Source organism: Cottoperca gobio, chromosome 1, assembly GCF_900634415.1.
Source record: "Cottoperca gobio chromosome 1, fCotGob3.1, whole genome shotgun sequence".
NCBI classification, from domain to species: Eukaryota; Metazoa; Chordata; class Actinopteri; order Perciformes; family Bovichtidae; genus Cottoperca; species Cottoperca gobio.
The window spans coordinates 6551319-6574899 of NC_041355.1; the positions used below are offsets into that span (position 1 = coordinate 6551319).

Here is a 23581-nt window from a genome sequence, read left to right on the forward strand (position 1 = left end):
TTTGAACATTTCTAGGAAAAGGAGCTCAGTCACTGGATGATAAAGTTACTTGCAACTAATTTTCATGACTCATTAAACAAGACTCAAAGTGTAGCAGCGGATCAGAATGCCATAATTATGTGACGTGGTCATTAATCAGAGCTTTAAGAGCCCCAAATAGACGAAGTGTTTTTCACTACATAACCCAGAAACCTACTTTGCTGTCATAAGAACTCATGGATAAATGTCAGCTTGTTGTTTTAAGTTTCTACCAACAGTTTCTTTCCATTAGAAAATATTCATTGTCGTCTAAATGTCCCACTATAAATAATAACACCTACAGAGTAACTTCTTTTAATCACTAAATGGAGTGAACATGTGTCATATTGACTCCTCTAGCAATTCACGCTCAATTACACAAAAAAAACCAAGATGTCTATGAAACTTTAGGAATGAAAAAGACAGAGCTGTCACCTCCAGCTGACCGCTTTCCTTTCACACAGAAGGGGACTCTGATGCAGAGCGAGATGGAAGGGAGATTGCGGTCTATTCATAGTAACGTTTGTGAATCGTGTGCCAATTTTGAGTAAAGGCAGAGGAGCGTCAGGGACCGTTTCGAAGTGGATTTACAGTGATTGCCAACCTGAAGTTAGAGCAGGCTTCAATTGTTTTTCAACTAATTTAGGAGGACAGTGCACTGCAGACTTTAAGAAGATGCTGTTTGCAGGGGGACGTCTCACTCCTCACTCATTACCTGCCTCTTAACACTTCAAAAGTTGCATAACTAGATTCTGTTAAATGAGAGTATTAACTTATTTGTTGACAAGCAAGACGGAGACTTCCTCTGCTGACGTTTAGAAGATAAACCTGTTCTGGAATGATCCATGTTTGTTCATATTGATGGTTTAGTTCCACATGGCCTGAGGTGCTGAGTACTGTACCTTGGCCTCATTAGGATTTTATTCCTCACTCTAGACAAATAACACCACGTTATAATCCCCTTAACACCAATTTTGCAGATTTGAGAGTGAAGAAACTGTTCAGTTTCGTTCGAGCCACGTTAATCCTCCATGCAGAGCCTTCTGTATCGTTGTTTTGGAGGTTGTTGACCTGTACAAATTGGTCGGCCTGAGTTCTAGATTTAACTTAACTCATTCTGCAAGTTACAACAATGACATCAGGCTTTTATCATGGATTAAATAAGGGAGGAGTAGAGCCTTGAACTCTGAAACCTTTGGAACAAAAGTTGAAAGCTAAGCAGACTGGTTGGAGTGAGTCTCCCATGATGAGGATTATCTGATCCGACAGCTTGGAGACAGTGTACCGACAAGTTCAGTGATGTATTTGCTCAACTGGAGTCCAAATCTTGGTCGCTTTGTGTCGAGAGAGAGAGAGAGAGAGAGAGAGAGGGGCTGAAAGTGACCGTTTTAACTCATTAATCCCTCAAAGGTGATTAGGAGCTAATTTAGTTGCCTAAATCGTGTTTCATTATCAATAAATAAAAAAGGAATTGTACTACTGGGAAATACTGACACAAATGTGATATACATTGTAATAATTCATGCACTTAGTAAATACTTTTTTGGCCATTTGGTTTTCATTGATATATTCAATACTTGATACGTGAGCATGAAAGTCTTTAATTTAACTTGGTGAACCCTGCAGCAAACCTGACGTAGCATAAAACCTGTCCATTTTCTAGAGATAAGATGTTATATATATTTTGCCCTTCAACAACATGTTGCTTCATTATAAATATTTCACCAAGCCATAAATATACACAGGTGACTTGCCTCTGGGTCAGCAGCACTGAGTGTCTCTCCGCTCAGGACAGCAGCAGTTGGGTTAGAAGAAGAGAGGCTACTTTATTCATGGGGACATGAATAATTCACTCTGTCAGGTTCTGCCAGGGTTCAGTCAGAAAATAGAGACACAACTGCACCGAGCGCTCAATCTTTGAAAATATTTGATAAATCCAGGATTTTCTGAATAATAGGCTCCTTGTCCACAGTTTCTGTGGTGCATTACACAGCCAGTGGCACAAGGTGATGCATGACCTGAAGTTCAACAGATTATTGATGTTTAGTTTGTAACTTAAGGTTTTTAAAAGATTGTACATAGAAGCAACGTACGCTTTATTTGACGATGGTACATCTTGTTTGAGCAAGAGGCTGGAAGCTTAATGTGATTTTACGTAACAGACCAGATTTATATGGCTTGACTACATTAGCGCTGCAATCAGTCACCTTCTGCCACATGTGAACGATGAACTGCAGTCCTTCTGCTGTTGCCAAGAACCGCTGTACTGTGAGCGTTTGTCTCTGTTTGCTACACGCACCTAAAAGGTGTCATTTCATATCCTCTGTGTGTGAAAAGAGCATTTTTGGCAACACAGCCCTTTTGTCTTTGGTATCTTGGCAGTTGTAGCTGGGGTAGTGTGTGTGTGTCTGTGTGCTTTGTTGCTGAGAATATGCTCAACGCTCAGTCTATTTTGTGTCCTTTCCACTGTAAACAAGACATGGAAATCAGAGAGATAAGCCAGTGCTGTGAAGAGGGTTCTCAAATGGACATGAAGTCCGAGGAAACATACTGAGCTGCTGCACAACACAGAAACACACAATCCAAGTGGTAACACGCCAATAGTGTGTATTTGTTTATACTTCTTGTACAGTTATGTTCATTTATGTATATAATAGCAGCCATGTGGAGATTCTCCTTGGGAGCCATAAACAGGGCCTTGACATTTGTGGTGGTGGAGATGTGAAGCAGTACGGACTCTAAAGACAGGAGAGAGACGAACAGGAAGTTTAAGCATCTCTCAGCTAGGATTGTGATTGGTTGACGGGGAAGCCCGCAAACAAATCCCCAGTTTGATGACGCATTATAAGGATTGATTCCTGCTTGAACTTGTGCTAAAAGCTTCATTAGTCGCTCGATTGACATGAACAATTCAGAAAGTCATTCATCAAGAAACAAGACCAATAGTCTACAGTCATGCCAGCAGCTCTGTAATGATGAGTACTTAAATAACTCAATAAAGTCCCGTCACTGACTGCCGCCTCACCACTGTTTGGACAAGTAGAGATCAAGGTGGTCGAAGGGATCAAAAACAAACATGTCCGACAGCGACGTCCCACTGAGCCCTACGCAAAACGTCTCTCTGCTAACGAGCGTTCCCATGGTAATGATGATGGAGCAGGACTGGCCAAATTCCTTGTGAACGCACCTCTTTGCCCCTACGGTGTCAGTGAAAGACCTCGACTCAGCGGGGTGTTCACTGACCCTCAGGAAATTGAACTGGAAGTTAGCAACAGGGGATTATTATAGCAGCCGGTGGCGCCTTGACCTTCAGCATTACAATTGTGAGTGAGAGCGGATTTTATTTGTTTTGGACTTAGTGGCCCCCTGGAGGCTTGTTGACAGTTACCTCCGGTTAAAATCCTTTTTCAGTCTTTGGGTTTTTTTATAGAACAAGAAAAGAAAAACATTCAGAAAGGCAGTCAGATGTCTGACACGTGACAAATGAAAGTAAAAGACCACGTTAAATGTTTCTGGCATATATTCTCCAAGTCTCTAGACCTCTGCTGGACGGATGAACAACACATCTGTCCAAAATATCTCTTAGGTTTAATTAGATCAAGAACTGGTGGCTGTAAATTCACATCGTTTTAATACTTTTCAACCCATTCAACCCACCAAGTCTGAATAATATTTTGACCTGGGTGTGGTCCCAGTTACCAGAACCCCTCCCTCAGATTTGTCTGGTGATTCCTTGGCAGACCACTGCTGTTGGAGACCATTTAATACTTCCATGTTAACTTTGACCTGCTGATCTGGGCTGTGTTACCTGTCAGACACTAATGACAGTGGGTGTGGTGTCTCTTGTCTCTAATGAAGACTGATGGGGGATGCCTCGGGGTCAACAACAGGTGGACCTTTTTTGATGAAGCGCCACAATCTGTCTGTGTTCATTCATGGCAGCAGGTGGATGTGAAGAATTTGGACAAAGAGGCTGCTTTTCACTCCCTCAGGGCTTTTCTGTATACTGTTACTGACGGGTGCGTTTCCTCTGTGAATCATTTTAGGGAAAGGATGTCAGTTGAAATATAATTAAATGGGAAATACCACAACTCAATCATCACTGTCACAGAGTTGATTTCTTTAGAGAAGCAGGAGTAATGTGTCTGGAGCCTGAGCAGGTTAACTCAGTGCTCAAATGTCTGTTTTACTACATTTACAGAGCAGACAGGAAACACTTGGGGCTGTCTCCATGTGTGTGTTCAGTTTAAAGAAGGGTTTGGCAACTCATTCGCTTTCTTGCCGAGAGTTAGAAGAGAAGAATGATACCACTCTCATATGACGCTACAACCAGTGATGGTTAGCTAGCTTAGCATAGCCTGGCTCTGTCCAAAAGTTAAAATAAATCTGCTTACCAGCACCTCTAAAGCTAATTAATTACCACATTATATTTAGTTTTTCATATGAAAAATGTAAGCAGGAAATCATTTATTGTTTTACGGAACTTGCTGGGACATTCCTAACTAGGCTACTTCCACCTTTGGTGCTAAGCGAGGGGTCTCCTGGCTGTGGCTACATATTTAAAGAAATAGTTGGGCCTTTTAGGAAATGTGTTCATTCGCTTTCTTTGGCGAGAGTTAAGGACTTTACACACCGTAAGGAGGAGCTAGCTTTGGTCTTTCTGAACTAACTTTGGACAGAGCCATGCTAGCTAGCTCACCCTGTTTCCAGTATGCTAGACTAAGCTAGCTGCCTCCTAGCTGTAGCATCATATTTAGCATAGGCTAAGTGTGTTATCGATCTTTTCATCCAACTCTGGAAAAAACGTTTATTTCTCAAAATATCTTTTTAAATCAAGAGAGATAAAGGCAACAACACAGGCCGGCAGACAGTTTAACTCTTTTTGCTCCTGTGTTTGCTCCATCTGTTAGAGTGGCCACATTTTTAGTACCACAGAAGAAGATTACTCGCTGTGAGGTCAGATGTTCTTGTGAATTAGACATGAGTGACGGTGTGGTCCTGCTCTGAGGACGGGACAGCTGAGCGTGGCAACATGAGGCATTTGTGACGTCTGCTTTATTAATTAGTCATAATCTCTGGGTATCGGGTGGAAAAGGCAGCTAACTAACGGGAGGTTAGCACTAAGATGTCCCTAAGTTGTATAGGAGGCAGAGTTGGTTCTAGAAATGACCTGCGAAGAGGCCGTGTTTGATATCGACTATTTATTATTATTGTTCTATCCAAAGATAGTAAATGCCCAAATTATTTTCATTAAGGTAATTATCGCCCCCATCCGTCCCATGCCTCTAATTTATCTCCAGTTATTTTGGCAGAAGCACCATTCATTTCTTTGTTCAGCTCAAGAAGCGTATCAGATCACCGTAGCCTTGTCAACTGTGACAGTGAGTGATGTGTTGTCCTGAAACAGAACCAGTTTCTCTCCAACTGAGAGCGACAGTGCAGCCGCTGATCGACAAAGAGACAGACAGGGGAGGGGAGGTTTTCCTTCTGGTCTGTGCGGTTGTTTTCCTGTACTCATTAACCACAACATCAATAACCACTTATGTGTTAAATATATTACAACAACACACAAACAACATCCAGTACTGCAGTCAGTACTGGATGCTGATTGGCCACCAGTATCTGTTCCTCTGATTTAAATCAGGAAATCTGTCACTGTTGCTTTTCACCTGACTGGAGTTTATCTAATACCGTCTCTTCAATGAATTAATAATTAAATGGAATTAATTAAATATTGTTAGAATTGACAGACATAACTAATTGAACAGATCACCATCAGACAGCAATTCTATTATAACGTATATTTATTTATTTGGCTAATTTAATTATCACGTTTAAGTCCACCTGATGCAAGTACAGTAGAGAAGCTCTGCACTATATAACGCATAACATTGTTAAATGAGACAATTCGTTTTTTGTTTGTTTTTACTATTTGTTACCTGCAATAACTTTCTTTCTTAGTGGCCCCGCTACATGAGAACTTCTTAGGAATAAAAATGATACCTAACTGTGTAACAGAAGCTAAGCTGTGGATGTAATGTCTCTGACATTACACACCCCAGAGCATCACTTCAAAGCCCTTCAAAAGTAGAAAAAAATAGGACTTGCCATTTCCTTCATTGTGATTCCCTTTGACTGGGTACCCCTTCTCTTTTGATCTGTCGCACGCCTTAATGTCCCCTAATTTCAGATTGTCCATGACAATACGCATGACTACCTTTGTATAATCCTGTCCTATGTTGTTTTTGTTGCTCTCATAGCTCCATGGCCATCGCAGCCGCCCGCCCTTTCCCCCTGGGAGGTAACCTTCAAAGGCTCTACTCAGCACGATGGATGACCAGCTGAGTGATGGAGATGGACAAAATCAAAGGACGTGCTCCCTTCATTGTGACCAGATGAAGGGACTCCTACCTTCTTCCGGCAGTGAGGGGACGTACACTGCAGCAGTTTGATGTTCTGCAGAGCCAATTGATGCACCTAAAAGATAATTATTTGGAAATAATTTTGAAAAAGAGGACCCACTGATCAGATAGAGCTCATATGCTGACTGCTTATCTCTGTGATGCTTGTTATGAGTTGTCCATCAGCAACCAATGAGCCGGAGAGCTGCAGCAGCGAGGGAAGCAGCTGCACTACTTCCTCCATCACCACCTCTGACCCGTCCTCTATGTCTGGACACACTCACACCACCCTACCTTCCCTCAGCGATGACCCTGACACCTCTAAGCATGAAGCTCCCCCACCTCCTCCCCTGCCACCAGCACCTCCACCCCCTCCACCCCCAGCGAACACGTCCACCAACCACAGGAAGAAGCGCCGCGTCCGCAGCTTCTTCTGGAAGCCGATACCGGAGGAGAAGGTACGCGGGAAGCCCAACATCTGGACGATGTCGGTGCGGCAGCAGCAGCAGTACCAGATCGATGTCCGCTCTGTGGAGGAGCTCTTCGGGCAGCAGGAGGAGGCAGCGACAGGCGTACGTGGGGCGACGCAGGCCGCTGGAACCTCAACTCGTCTCGCTCGGTCTCGCTCCTTCAAGGAGAGCAGCAAGGATGAGGTGAGTGGTTGGAACACAAGCAACACTGGACATTTTGTCTCAGCAGTTAAGAAAGGAGACAGGTGATGGTGGAGTTCAGAGTGCGGACACAGTGATTATACATCAATCCTCTTAAAAGTAAAGCGGCCCACGTCTGGGAAATAATTCCATGGATTTACTTCAGACCAATAAGAAATGCCCATATTTGTGTTGTGTGCCAATGCGTTCTGCTTACTGAACCTGATGAGTGTTTTACAGGTTTAGGGTTTATGTTTGTCTTATTTAAAAATATATATATATTTCAAAAAACCTTTTGCACCCCATTAAGTCTTAATGACTCTTAAAAGCATCTCTAAACTGAAAAGAAACCAGAAACCTTGTCAGTCACTTACCTTATCTACAAGGTAAGATTCCAAAAAGCTCTAGGATTTGATTAATTATTAGATTATTTTGACTATTTTCTGTTTTATTCTCTGATGCGGTCATCAGAAACCTCAGATTGAGTAAATACACAAGCTTGATTACTGTAAACATGGAGTCCTGATGCCTGCAGACTCTTATATCCACTGCAATTATGTTTTGCAAACATGTGCAAGCCATGCTTGTTACCTCAGGTCCTGAACACACCACTGAGAGGATCAGAAAAGTCTCAGATGCATAACACTACAATGCTACAGTACATGTGTGTGTAGATATCCCTGCAGGAACAAGTTAGGTAACAGTGCTCAGTTACAGCTTGTCTTTGAGTGTGCAAGAAATCATTTGTGTTCATATACAGAACAAAAGCATGTTTGCGTTATTGTTGTGTCTATTTGCTATTTAAAATCCCTACTTAGGTATTGTGAGTACGTACTGTACAGTCACCTGTTAAAGGAAGGCAGTACAAGCCATTGTTAATGAAGGGGGCGTGAACCACGCGGGGCCCTGTGGAATTTTAGTTTCCCATAGGGTGACTATAAGTTGTGGTGGGGGGGGGGGGGGGGGGGGGGTGGACTGTAGGTAACACAAGCAACAACAACAAGGAGCGGTTAGAAGAAGGGAGGTGTGTGTGTGTGTGTGTGTGTGTGTGTGTGTGTGTGTGTGTGTGTGTGTGACTATAAGTTGTGGTGGGGGGGGGGGGGGGGGGGGGGGGGGGGGTGGACTGTAGGTAACACAAGCAACAACAACAACAAGGAGCGGTTAGAAGAAGGGAGGTGTGTGTGTGTGTGTGTGTGTGTGTGTGTGTGTGTGTGTGCGTGTGTGTGTGTGTGTGTGTGTGTGTGTGTGTCTTTTACCCAAACTACAGCAATGAATGTCTTTCATTTGTTCTCAGATCAACATCCTTGACTCCAAGAGAGGGATGAATGTGGGCATTTTCCTGAAGCAGTTCAAGAAGTAAGTCTTCCTCCTGCCTCACTGCCTGAGGGATGAGCTGCTTCTTCTTCTAAAGCTCAGTGGAGTATCATGCACAGATATGTGACACATTAAAGGACGAGTATGAAATGTCTTGGTGAGCCTCCAGAACAGCTTCGATGCTCCTTGGTATCGCTTCTCCAAGTGTCTGGAGTCGAATAAGACCTGTCCTTCCCTCATTTGGTGTTTTGATGATAGTGGTGGAGAGTGTTTTCTAAAGACTGCTTTGAAATGCGTCATATCCCGTATGTCGTTTGATGACCATAGCACACAGTCAAGCTGCTGGGTTGTGCTGATCCGAGGAGCAAATGGGATGAAATTACATTTTCTTTAATGGCACATCGATGAGTCCAGTGAAACTCCAGAAGTCTTAGCGTCAGATCATGAACTCTGTGAAAGAATCAAAGCATGATCCAGCACACTCGGTCACTTGTCATCACTTTATTCATGAATTATTTCTTTACCTGGTGAAGGTTTGAGCACCGAAATGTAGGTTATGATGATAATTTCTGCTAATAGAGCCGCCCTAACTCCGACACACTGGCCCAAGTCAATTTTAGACTCTATTTGGATAAGGATAGGCGGGGGGACTTCAGGTCACACTGTGTGTGGCTTTGCATAGAAAACAATGGGTTTCTGATGGTCCACAGTTATTTATTGAGAGGAGATCAAACATTAATGTTTCTTCACTCATTAATCCAGGTGTTCTTTCCTTTCAACGTGTCACCTGTCTGCAGATACAGTATACTGAATGAATGTAATGAAACTTTCTTTGCTTGTGTAACAGTTTGAAATATGTTATGGTCTTTAAATCCAGATTATGGGGCCACAAAAGTGAAGAATACGAAGTGCGATGAAGGAGGGAGGGAGGGAGAGAGGGGAATTTATGTACGATGTGGCACTTTTCAAACGGTTTTCTCTCTGGCTAAGCAACACTTAGGGAAACACGTATTGATCCCAGGGTAATTTGACTCGGGGACAAGAGAATAAGACGGATCATTTAATTTGTGTTGTCCTACTTCATGTACCACATTTAATTATAGTTAATTTTAGCCGTTCACATTATTGTCCCAAAGATATGAGACCCAACGCTGATGGTCTCTTGAAAACCTTCTTAGTTTCATTTGTGTTTTAGTGCCTGACTGAGAAAAGTCCATTAAAAACCTTTTTATAACCGAGAGAGATTAGAGTCCAAATCTGTGTCATTATTCTAATAGGCTTTCTTCGCTCGACATTGTTTGTAATTAATTGGTTCAGGAAATCTCAAGATGGGTTTGACTGGACTCAGCATTGTGTTACGTAAGTCGTCTGGAGCAGCGTATAAAAAGAGTTCGGTGTCTTTTTGCATCACGGTGTATTTGCATTGGCTCCCCACAGTATTTAAATGACATTTGACTGTCGTGTGTGTGTGTCTGTGTCTGTGTCTGTGTCTGTGTCTGTGTGTGTCTGTGTTGTGTGTGTGTGTCTGTGTCTGTGTGTCTGTGTGTGTGTCTGTGTCTGTGTGTGTGTGTGAGAGAGAGAGAAGTGAACCCATCACAGATAGTGGTTATCTTCCTGTGTGCCTTTTCAACTCCAATATGATTTTATCCTCTGTGCTATATATTATCCTCTCCTACTTAAATTTATATGGTTTATAAATGCTTTTAAATCAGTTTTCACAATATCATTTCATTCAATATATTCAGGCTCAACTATAGCACAACTCTCTTTCATAGTAACAAAAAAACAATATACAGACAAAGATTTGCATAGAAGAAGAAGACACTGATTATTTTATATATATTTATTTATTTTTACTACGGTATGTTGATCTTTTACCAATATCCTCAATGTTCATCAACATAGAATCACGAGTCTCCTGGTTAATTTATTAAACTATAGGTTTATGTTGTGGCAATTGTTTCACTTTGTTTGTCCACTTGGTATGTCGTATGACTAAATACTACAATACCCATGAGCCTTAGCTGCCGTTGCTATGGAGGAAATGCCAGAGCATCAAAGCGTACCCCAGAATCCAAAACTTACTTAAGTAAGTAAGAACGTTTATTTGAGTGTAAAATCACAGTTTCTTATTGTACTAAATACAAAGAACAAAGAAAGAAAGAGAGTTAATGAAAGAGAAGATAATAATATAACGTAAAATGTATTTAAATAAACAACAAAAAGATCTAAACTGCTGGATGTTGTGTCTCTACAAAGTGAAATCTTGGTTGTGATGGGCTCGAAACTACCTGAGTTTTATTTGGCTTTAACACTTAAATCGATCCTCTTACATGGCTTTACATATGCGTTATCAGTTTTCATAACATAGGCAGAATGAATGCAAGCAGCAATCCACAAATGAAGGTAAAAAATAACCCACAGCATTAAACTCTTTATTGTAACAAAGACGTTTTCCTGCTGTACCAGTTGGCAAATCCAAAAATGCTGTCTTACTGTTACAACCCCCACGATCTCAGCCTGCAGTAATAACAACAGAAGACTCTACAATTTACAGTAATTTGATCCAATACAACAATCAAACTGTGGCCTCAAGAGTTGAATAAACATGTATGTGATACGGCCGTAACAAGGGTTGAATACTATAAGCCTCATAACGGTGATATTTATTACCCAGCTGCTGTATTGGGTTGCATCGCATTGTAAGGTGTCAGCTTACTGCATATTGTCCATGATTGTGATGTAATTGGGAATTGTGTTGCAGCTCTACAGACTTGGGTGTGTCATAGATGGATGTTACTAGAAGTAATGAGACACGATTGAGAATAAGAACTGTGATGTCATGTGTATGAAGGAGCATTTAGAGCCTTTGTGCACGCAGGCGAGCCAGCATTAAGAGAGAGCACCTGTGGTTTTTATCATCGAGTTTAATTAAAAATAAACCGTTTGTGTTTCAGGTCCAACCTCTCGATTGTTGAAGACATACGACAAGGACAAGGAAAGATTTATGGAGCAGAGCTGCTCAAAGACCTGCTGAAACTCCTGCCGGACGTAGAGGAGGTCTGTGTTTATAAATGGCCGTGTGGCTTTTTAGCAAATTATGTAATAGTGTTTTTTGAATCAAAGATCAAACTGAGGATAAAAGACAGTGAATGAGGATAGAAAACAAGAGAGCTGAGCTTCCTCTCGCTCTCTATTTCCCCCAACAGATCAAGAAACTCCAGGCGTTTAAAGGAGACCCAGACAAGCTGACGCTGGTTGATTCCTTTATGTTCCTCTTGATCCAGGTGCCTCAGTAAGTTGATTTCAATGGTGCGTACATAGTGTTGTTTCAGTCAAAGGGAGATGTGAAGCCACTTGTTTGACAGTCAATGAAAGACGAAAGGGTTTGCACCGAAGTCGTTTTTTTTGTGAGGATAGGTTTGCATTTTGAGGGGACTTTCCAACGAGCTTGTACCTCATTCACACATATAAAAGTGTTTTTTTATTTGTGTGCATTTATTATTCTGGGGCAGTGCAGATTATGTCACTGCAAGTTTTAAGTTTTGCATTTAATGTATAGTATTTATCATATATGCAGCCTATATTCTATGATCTTTTCTTTTTTCTGCAACAGCACTGTGTTGTCACATATTAAAGTAATGTAGTATTTACTACTGGGGGTATGATTGAGAAGTAATACAATGACTGGGATAACAAATACTACTCGCAGTCGCTTTGCTTTTGAAATGAGTCATGAGTATCTGGAGGTGTATCCATCAGCTGCCACTGCCACTCATCCTGAGATAAAGATATGTTTCCTGTTTCCCCATCCGTCTTCCTGAACATTTAACAGTGAAGATATTGTTATGGCTTCTCTGCAGAGCCTTAACCTTTTGTTAATAGACGCCTGTCAACTCCTTTATCTCATCACAACCTACAGAATGAGATTCCCCTCGTGTCACAGATTTAACCGCTCTGTGCTTCGTCTCTGACAGGTTCGAGGTACGGATCGAGGCCATAGTCCTCCGCGAAGAGTTCTTCCCTTCCTGTGCTGTAATGAGCCGCGAGATTGATGTCGTCCGCGTCGCCACTAAAGGTAATAACACACGGGCTCCGCTGCCACACACACACACACACACACACGCACACACGCACAGTTACACGCGACAGGTGACCCGGATATTTGAGCTGTCAGCGGTGCTGAACAAGAAGTAGGAATGCGTCACCTGATACACAGTAATGTGGGGACAGAGTGGAAAGGCTGTGTCATATTTGTATTGTAATGTTGATTATTTGTTCATTTTATTATTTAAATGATAAAATGTACTATAAAAGTTTTCATTTTCAAGTTCACGAGCTGCGTAGCTCAGCCTCTTCTTTATCAATCTGCTGAGCTGCTACAAAAAAAACGCTAACACGGTCACTGTGAAAATGCTAACATACTGATGTTTAGCAGATATAATGAGTTAGCTTAGCATGCTAACATAATTAGTAATACAACTACACAACACCGTACAACTAAGGCTGAGTGGTTTGCCACTCACCTGCAAAATGAATGTCATCTCTAAGTATTGGACCTATTGCACGATGATGGTGCTAAATAAAAAGTGAATCCTGAGAGGGACGTGAATGTCTGAACCAAATTTCCTGGCATCTGATCTGACCAACATCCCTTGAGCCACGCTGCTAATATGGCTAAAAATGTGCTGCTGAATTTTTCATTTACAGTAAAATAACACACACATTTACAGAGCTCACATGCTTGTGTCCATATCCCCAAACATATTCTGGGTGTTTATGAACTGACCAATAAACCGTTCAACAAAAACCATGCGACCATCATTTTGTAAATTTAGCTGAGTCACGCTGTCCTGCCTCTCTGTGGTTTATTGGATTTTTCTTAAGCCCCCTTCCACCGTACCGTGACCTTTTCACTGCATTGCAGAGCGATCAGTTAAACACCGCCTCGGACAAACCAGGTCGAACTTTTGTGACACTCTTTCATGAAGACTTTCAACAGTGTGTAACATTTACCCGTTAGTCCTAAAAGGGCAGCTGGTCAAAATGCAAACCTTTCTTTGGAGTAAGCTGTCATTCTCACTCCTGTGTGGTGGTGGGGGAGTGAAGTGGTGTGTAATGGGGCTGCTGTGATTCTCCGGATTCTCCTAAGTGAGTTCATATTGATCTCATCCTATAGAGCTGATGAGCTGCGAGGAGCTTCATGCCATTCTGCATCTGGTGCTGCAGGCCGGAAACATCATGAACGCTGTGAGTCCATGAGTTACTGTTCACTTAATACATTAACATCACTCTCCTTCCTGTCGGATTTAAAGGGTATAGTTGGCACTATTTAATTTAATACATTGTTTTATCTAATAAAAACATGTTTGTGCTGCTCTGCCCTAAGCCCATTTATTCCTACTAAGGACATCAATCTGTTTTTTAAAGGCCAAGTCATTTACTTAACCAGCTGGGCACTGAAGTGTTTGCAATTGTTTCTCAAACAGGAGTCTTGATATGTGCCTCTCTGTTTCTCAGGGCGGCTACGCAGGAAATGCTGTGGGCTTCAAGCTGTCTTCCCTCCTCTCATTGGCCGACACCAAGGCCAACAAGCCAGGAATGAACCTGCTGCACTTTGTCGCCATGGTAAGTGAAGGCTTCAGTTTTACAACTTGATGCACACAATAGCATTAGGAGCTGTACTATCTTATGTAATCCAATAGGACACATTAAAGTGGGCCTTCTTGAATGCTGAAAGCTTCACACGGCGGCTGGTTGTTACTTATTGGGCTGCAATAATTGTATTCAGTTAACATTGATGTATATCCTATTACATAAAAATAGTAATATTATAAGTTTCTCTTGCGTTTTTGAAGCCCTTAATGTGTATATCTCACAGGATTTTCACATGTAAAGAAGTTAATGTACTGAATGCGTACTTTATTTATGAGATACATGGAACTGAAGTCATAATAGAAAGTACTGTATGTGGTCTATCCTGATTACTGCAGTTAAATCACACACAACTTCAAGTGTGTTGAAATACAAATCAAATTAAAGTGAGACACTTATTTTAGTCCAATAAGATACACAAATAATTAGTTTTATAGAAATCTTTCACAGCCTTGGTGCTCGAGTAAACTACAGGAGGGCAGGTGGACAGCAGATGGTGACAGGAAACAGAAAAGAGCCTAGAGAGGCCGGCCAAGCACTTACAAAGAGTGATCCTTCACACTGCAATGATGCCACTTCATCGTGCACAGCAACACACTATTTGGAGGTAAATTGTGTGATGTGTCTCTTTCCACGCAGGAGGCAAAGAAAAAAGACGAGAAGCTGCTCAAGTTCCCGGAGAAGCTTCAGGATGTGCAGAGTGCAGCCAGGTAAACTGTTTCACACCAACATCACATGCCGTACTTTGTCAAAGCACTTGAATCTTGAGTGTGAAGTTGGGATTGATGGTATCAAGCGGGCTGGAAGGAATCTTATTGTACGTCTATGAAGCAAATCGGGAAAGGTTGGTCAGTTTCAACAAACTCTATTTGATTGGCGGTTGGTGGTTTGTAGCATTGTTCAAAAACTGTGATTGGCTGGATGTACGTCTGTGCATCACATCTGCTCGGTGAAGCAGGGAGGGCTACTGTAACAGCTTCATATACTTTCATATACTATAGTAGCACCAGGAACTCCCAACATTTACTAAGCTTCGATTCTGTTCTCCATAATACCGTCTCTTTAATGTTTGTACGTGCAGTGACCTCTGAAGAACTAGTCATAAATTAATTTTAAGTATGTTCAAATTCAAATAAGCTTTATTGGCAGCTAGATTGCTAATATTGCAAACTGACTTTTCTCACCACATATATATATATATATATATATATATATATATATATATATATATATATATATATATATATATATATATATATATATAACATGATGGTTCTTTTATTTCTGTGTTCTGTAAATGACCAAAAGTGTGAAATTTGCTCTAAACCTAAAGGTTTAAAAAAAAAAAAAAATTGTTTGCTGAATTGACAACAACATCCAGCCTCATTACTTACGCTGACATCTAAGCAGTACTTTAAGTAAGTGCAGTACTTTGATGGCCATGTTCAGAATGCAGAGTGCTGGTGGCTGTCAGGCTCCGTCAGCTTCACAAGGTCGTCTCTGTGTGGAGACGGTACAGCTCCTGCACCTCCCTTTTGATGCGGGAAGGCGTTTCTCACGGCGGTCTGACATCAGGAAAATGCTGTCGGTTATTGTCGAGCTCAGCAGTATTATGACGACAGTATGTAATCATCAAAATTGTGTCCAAGCACATTTTCCTGATCTGAGTTTTTCTGCTGTGATGTTTTCGTGCAGAATCTCGGTGGAAAACATCGAGGTGGAGTTTTCCTCCTTGTATGTTCGGATTAAGTGCCTGGAGGAGAAAGTTCAAGGAGACCCGGAGCTACTGCAGCAGCTGGAGCTCTTTCTGCAGGTGAAGCAGCAGCAGTGGTTATTTAATACATTATATACACGGACACACGTACAGAAAGTTGGATCCATGCCCCTGTACGTTTCTGCCACTGCCGACTCAAGTGCTATAGATGATGACACCCATAAAAGTGTCATAATAAGAAATGTATGTGCCTGATGTCTCAGAGTGCGGCTCAGACGCTGCAGGACCTGAAGAGACGCAGGCTGGATCTGCGTAAAGAGGGGAACGCTCTCATCGACTTCTTTTGTGAAGACAAGGACACCTTTAAGCTGGACGAGTGCTTCCGCATCTTTCAGGACTTCTGCATCAAGTTCAAGAAAGCTGTCAAGGTCAGTTTTAATGAGAGAATAATTCTGATTGAACAACTTCTCATAGTTCATTCCTACGGGTAATAATAACCTTGTACTAAGTTGATTGCTGAGATCTTGGAACACGTCAGCATCGCTTAAAAGACGTCAGACTGGGCAGGACACGCACACAAAGAGACAATTACACAAGTTTTAAAGAAACCATATTAGTCTATTTTAATTGCAAAAGGAAAACTAAGAACATTAAGATTATACACACATTCTTTCCTTGTAACCCTCCATGACAGTGTGCACAACATCAACCTCACCTTCAGCTGCAACGTTATTGTCCACTGGAGGATAATTGTTTCGCAGCCAGATAAAAATGTAGAAGACAAACTTTGACATTTAGTACCGCCATGGATTTCTTGTGCGCTTGTGTTTTTAATTCCAAATTAAGTGATTTAAATACTGGCTAAAGTTATTTACAACCTTTCTAATCAAACTTAGTTGGGGATGATATTGTTGTAATGATGTCGTGCCCACATCTCGGCATCATGCAACTCATACTTCACACATACTTCACACATTGTCGGACTAACGGAGAAAAGTCATTCATTGTAATCGAGAGTGAGCGCCGGACAGTAGCGGTCTTGTGACAGTTTTATAATCGTGATTCTCATGAGTTTGTATCCATGTATTCCTGCCTGCCTCTGAACATTTTTCCACCTTCCTCTTTTTCTCAGGACAACGTGGACCGTGAGTTGAAGGAAGCAGCCCGACAGCGTCGTCTGCAAGAGTTGGAGGAAAAGCGCTTCGCTTGGTCGGAGGCGGATCAGAGCGGTGGATTTGGTCGCAGCAGCAGCGAGAACGACGTGGAGATGCTCACCAAGGAAGGCCTGCTGGACTTCTTCCAGCAGAGGTCTCAGAGTCCACACAGCCCGCTGGGACGCTCCGCCAGCGCCCGCCGCCACCGTCACACCCTGACCTCCATCGCAGACCGAGAACTCCAAGGATACCTGGAGCTACTTGGAGGCGCTGGGAATCCCACTGACTATTCCAAGTTTAACAGCCTACCTCGGTCGGGCCGCGCCGTGCAGCGGAGGACGACCCCCTGGATCTCAGCCCAGGACGACAACCGTGAGCTGGGCTGCGACAGACAGGTGATGTCCCCACATGCAGAAACTGAGCCCATCAGCCCACTGGCAAGGTTTTCCTCCTCTGGGATAAATGATAATGAACCTTACAACAACAATATTTACTCATCCATATCAGAAGGCAGCGCTCTGCCTCGTCCCTTTTGTGTCTTTCAGACGCTCGCCCAGCCTCCCGACCCAACAGTTACCGGTCACATGAATGTCAGTGTGGAGAAGCACACTTTAGTTCGAGGTCCTCAAGCTTTTGACCTACCTAGTCCAAACAATAACACTAATCATATGCACTTTGTCAACCAGGGGGATGTTGTGGTGAGTGATTTGGAAAAGGAGGCACGGTCACTTCACTTAAATCTGGACCTACTCCTACATGATAAAGATTTAGAAAGAGGAGCATATCCCAAGGCAGCCTGGGGAGGGAAAATAGATCCTCCCGCACAGGACGGGGTGTCTCCTGAGAGAGAAGAAGAGGACAACAGCACAGTTTCATCAACAACCTGTGATACGCCCCTCCCCTTAGATACCTCTGTATCCAATAAGAAACCAACGTTTTATATACCAGACTGCACAGAAACAGACTGCTCCGTCACCTCTGATTACTCCGAGGTTGAAAGCGCGTCTCTCACAAAAGACGGACTTCATATCAGAACGACCGACCGCAGGAGAACCCATCAGGAGAGCCAGCGAGATCCGAGCTCTCTGTCCTCTAATTTTGAGTCCTTGTCTCCCAACGAACAGTCCGTTTCACACAATGAGCTTTCAAAGTCTGTGGACGCAGCATCCATGAATGTGTCTGCGACCACAGAAGAGTGGGACACGGAGAGCTGTGACACCGCCGAGGGGAAACAAGGTGCAGAGAAAGAGGCACAGGGAAGCGGCAGGAAACCAGCGCATGCAAAGAGCAAAGCTAACAAAGCGACTAAGAGCAAGAGCAGTGTGCGAACGCTGACCAGCAGCGAGAGCCAGGGCATGAGGAAAGTCGTGCCCATCAGCAAGCTTCCAAGGGCAGGTAGCAGCAAGAGGGCAGAGAAAGCTTTGGGGACATGAGGGTGGAGAGTCGAGCCGGCCTCTTCGTGACCAGAGCACCCCAGCGAGAGGAAGGAGCGAGAAGGCCTCAAGACCTCCTCGACACTCCAGTCTGCCTCCGGATGAGTCCAAAGCTCAGAGGGGAAGCAGCCTCACAGGCGGCGTTTCAAGATGGGCACGTGATTTGACCCCGAGAAAGGCTTCCGTCCACAAGCCGAGCGCCAAACCCGTGAGGAACATCCCCAAGCCTGTGCCTGAGGAGAAGATGTGCCGCTCCACCATGAGAGCCCTGGCTCAGGCTCAGGCTAAAGGTGGAGCTTCCTCCGACAACAGCAGCTGTCACACGCTCAACGCAAAGAACTCCTCCGACCTCCCGAACTTTGCTCGCAACACGGTAGCTTCAACTTCCAGGACCAAGTTGGAGCCGGCTGCCCCGTCTGTCCCCTCCACCCCGTCACGCAGTCCCTCGCTTCATGGCCGACAAACCCCGGCGACGCAGAACAAGTTGTCGCCCACAGTTCATAGCAGCGAGGAGCGGCCGCAAGGGACAAACCTGCGACGGGTGCAAAGTGTGAAAGCAACCAGTCGCAGCGCCTACCGCAGCGAGACTCCCCCGCCACCTCCTACACGTGAAGATATTCGTAAGGCGAGTATCTTTTCTGAAAAGTCCGTCCAGTCCAGAGACTTGCTGATGGCCAGCAGAGGCGCTAAACCCAGCTGGAAATAAAACAAGAGAGACTTTCTCACTGAGCTTTATGTAAATTGTATCTTCGTCTCCTTCTACTGTCCACACTTATCTTCTCATGTCGTGCAAAAGACAGGAACACTTTGAAGCTATCTCACCTTAAGGTTCCTCCAGTAGCTGATTCTGTATCAGGTTTATGAGTTGCAAAGAGCAAGATGCAATGAACTGCTCCACGCGTTCCTGTTTTGTTGCTATTGTTCTCACAACTTCCCTTTTTCTTCTGAGCGGGGGGGGCATTAACTAAAGTGACAAATGGCAAATTAGTGTTTTTACACAGGATCCTCTTTGCCTGCTTAGCTGTCCAGTAACTGTGTATGCTAGTGTCTGTGATGATGTCGAACACTACTGACTATATGATGCTGCTAATTAGCTCTGACAATTTGAGACTGAGTTTCAGTGTCCGTTTCATTCAGGGTTACAAGATGTTGTACCTAAAGCTGCTGCTGTTTTGGTGTCTTTTTGTTTTGTTTTGTTGCGTCCTCCTGTGTCGCCCCGTTTGCTTTCTGGTTCCTTTAGCTTGATAGCTTCAAGACGGATCGCAGTGGCCTTGTACCAGCAGAGAGAATATGTTCATTCGGCCTCTGCATGATGAAGATGTAGATCTGAGAAATTGGTTTGAACTGCAATGTCACTTTTTACAAAATCCCTGGTATATTATTATTATTATTACTACTACACTATATAACGTCACAGATTATAAACCAGTGTATACCAACTGTGGTACTCGTTGTACCTTGTGTATGTATGTGTCGGTAGTTCGTAAATGTGTTAGAACTCCTCCATAATATCGTGGAGTAGACATGCACGTAGGAAATGTTTCCTGTATACTGTAGGCTAATACACGATTAACGCTAATGCTTTAAAAACACAAGAAGAAGCATCGAACATGCCTGAAACACTGAATAATCATCAGTTATGTGATAAGTTTGACCCTCTGGTCTGATGTTGCTACTGTGAATGTAGTCATCTCATATGTTCTGTAGGCCTTGCAACAATAACTGGTCATCATTCAGCCCCAGTGTGTGCCCGTCATGTATCGCCATTACATTTGAGTCACGGAGCTAAACATCTGCTATTCGGAAAGAAATCTGATCCAGAAGGTGCTTCGACGCACCGCTGTGAAAGAATATTTTCAGCCGGTGTCCCAGGTTGAGAATTCCTTCAGAAAGGTGAAAATGAAACGTGTCGTTGCTCATTTTGATTGTCACAAGATCAATATCAACACGTTATTTAGTGTGGAAATAATACGATGCTAAATCAATATGGACAAAGAAATAACTGACAAAGGTTATAGAGTGTGTTTCACGTCGTACAAATCGAACGTGATGATGCAGCGTTTGGTAGCATGGATTACATATTTCCCTGCACAATTTTTACAATGTGAAACAAAAATAAAAAAGTTATAACCGTCCGTATTGATGTAACGTTGTGTGGTTTTAGATTTTCATACAAAATGTTTTATGTGGTACAAACGAGCAAGCACTACCTGGATAGGAAATATAGTCGCATATCATCATAGAACAGATGGAGTATTTTATTTTAGAACAATTTTTAAACAACCTTCCTGGCTCTGATGCTTCGCTGCGTGACTCCCGATGATGAGAGGCACAAACCTGGGCTAAACTCAGCCCTGTTCACCATTTCACACCACTTGCCTTTCAAAACTGCATTGTGCCAGTTTGCCTCGATGGCAGCGACACTCGCGACAGTGCATTGCCTTAAAGCTTCATGTAGCCGATCCATCACCAGTAGAAACTCCTCGAGTAGAAGCGTTTCCTACATTCCATCACACCGAGCTGTAACCGCGCTGGTTAGTGATACACCTTGTACATAATGTAAAGACATAGTATTTTTCTGACTATCAATATGTTTACATAGCATTATATAAACATGAAGGGTAAAAGAGTAAAGTATGTGAGAGCACAGATATTTAAGCATCCGTATCTTCATATCAGATGTCGACATGCGGTGGGTGTCTTCCTGTTTCCTTGTAATGCAAATGAAGCCGATGAACCGGTGACACAAAAGAGCCAGTGTGACGCCGTGTGTGTGGCCCCGCATGGAGACTGAATGTAGAATCCTTTTGTAACGTAATGGAGGGTTGCAACTAATGACTTCCATTATCAATCAACCTGACGAATACTTGTTCTTGGTTAATCATTAAAAAGCCAGAAATCAGTGAAACATGCCCGTCACACAGTCCATCCTGAAGCCCAAGTAGACATTTTCAAAACATTTGTCGTGTCCAAACCCAAAGATATTCACAATTATTATTCTTCCCATAAAAAATCACTCGTATGATTTTTGCTGATTGAATCAATTCTTTCAAATAATCCAACAAGTAATGACTTTACGTTAAACTTCATTAGTAGTGAGAATCTGTCCAGGAAAGCTACAGCGCATGACTTTTCACTGCCATTCTGCTTAAAATAAAGAGATTCTTAATTAAAGCATTAAAATTCAGTTTAGCACAAAGCTTGTTAGTGAACCCTGAGTTAAGATTGTGATTTAAATATATAAGATCTGTCTGTAAACTAAAAACCACATAGTTGGAAAATAATCTACTGTTTTAAAACCTTTTTATAAACAAAAACTTCAAAGCACAAATAAAGTTGCAATTTTAGGTTTAATCGTGGACTTTTCTTTACATTTGGATCATTTGGACACAAAAAGACTTCAGCTGCTGTAAAGATGCTCTTCCTCCAACCTGGCACAAGTTGTAGAATAAGTCTCTTCGGCTCTCTGTCTGTCCTCAGAGTCGTCCTTTGTGTATCCCACAATGCCCCCTGCTGCCACCTATTTAACAGCCCCCGGGCGTTACAATGGCTGCCCTTTACATTTCATCCGACTGGCTTACAGCAGCAGAGCTGCGGAGGAATTTGAATACTTACTCGCCCTTTTCGCCACAACTTCCTTGTTACAGGACGGTTACCTTAGTAACACCATCAATTTCCATTACTTACTAAAGGCCCCGTAAACCCGAAAGGTCAATGCTGTCTGCAAACGTTTGTCTCATTACGCGGTATTGTTTCAAGTCACTCTCCCCAAACCTCCTCACAATACTCAATGTGACCTCACGTTGTTGAGAGTGAATCTTTTTTTAAAAATCATTACCTGCAGAATTGCTGATTCTCTAGTAGTATATACATATATTACCTACATTTATCTATCACCAAATGATTAAATGTGTCTCGTTTTGGCAATAATTTACCCCCGAGGATGTCTTTAGTGCACTGGAAACTACTTTGTGATGAGAAATCGTCCACATGCCTGCTGTAGTCTTCACACTGCTCAAATAGCAAAATGCTCTGCTCGGTCTTTTACAATCTGAAGTCTCACAATGAAAAAGAAAAGACGACCATCTCGGATCACTAGACCACAGGGCTGCAAATTGTGATGTTTCTCTACTGCAGATTGTATTTCTTACCTCTAAGAAGTAAATAAAGATCACACGTTGCTGTGTAAACTGAAAACTTGTTCTTGGTGTTCCTTCGACTGGTTGTGCCTCGTGAGAATGGATTAATTGTTGGGGGGTAAGAAACATGAATGCAAGGTGGTTACACAAGAAATGTATATCTACACATAAATACACGTATACCGTGCACACACACACACACACACACACACACACACACACACACACACCTGCATGTACTGGGAATGGACTTTCTGATCCTAAACTTGGTCTATTTTTTAAAAAGATGTTTTTTCTGCCGTCTTGAGGCCACAATGAGGAAGATGCTATTTCCAGGCTTTGCATTTAAACTATAATCCCCACAAATCTTAAGTAGTCTGAATAAAATAAAATAAAAAACATTAATAATTCTAAATAAAACATTTTTTATTTAATAATGAAGTGTTGATAATTTATCATCCAGATTATTGTCAACTTTTAAAACAAGCTGATTTTTTTATTTGCAATACATTTTTTCTGAAAATAATAAAAGAACAGGAACTAACTTCCCAAATTAAATGCTCAGTTATTTATCTGGAAACACTCAAAAGTACAAAAACAGTTCACTTGGTGAACCTGCGCCTGGAAACCACCAGAGTGCAGCAGAGTGTCTCGCGTGTGTGCGCGTGTGACTGACCCTCAGCCAGTTCTCATGTGTTTCATGGTATTAGGATGCAGCTGCAGCCACAGCATACTGCACAATATTGTGTCATTATGTGGTTTGTTTATACCTTTTTTGATTTATGGCTTTAAGAAACCTTATTGGATTAAAAAACAAACGAAGCACCATCATGTGACGGAGAGATACTTTCAGATGCTTGAAGAAAGAATCGGTCACAAACTATGCAAACAAGCGTTTTATGATCCGATACAACAGATTGTAATCCTTTAAGAGACTGTAAACATAAAGGTGAAACATTTTGCTTTCTTTCTCCATAAAAGCACAAATAAAACCTTCATCCTTCGTATTTGATCATAATTATAACATACATTTGGATCTATTAGAAATAAATGAATACCAAAATAGACATGACATGTCCAGCATGGCTTAGTGCTATAATGTA

At 42.4% G+C, this 23581-nt stretch overlaps 1 protein-coding gene across 1 annotated transcript; it reads left to right on the top strand.

Moving 5' to 3' along the window:
* The first annotated feature begins 6283 nt into the window (after window positions 1-6283).
* fhdc1 (FH2 domain containing 1) lies at window positions 6284-22524 on the top strand. The gene is given in 12 exon segments (XM_029438060.1): window positions 6284-7072; window positions 8364-8425; window positions 11341-11443; window positions 11593-11678; window positions 12361-12461; window positions 13563-13633; window positions 13904-14011; window positions 14678-14748; window positions 15734-15851; window positions 16016-16180; window positions 16885-18321; window positions 18323-22524. Coding segments are annotated over 12 exon segments (3537 nt in total). The 5' UTR covers window positions 6284-6580; the 3' UTR covers window positions 19046-22524.
* The last annotated feature ends 1057 nt before the right edge of the window (window positions 22525-23581 follow it).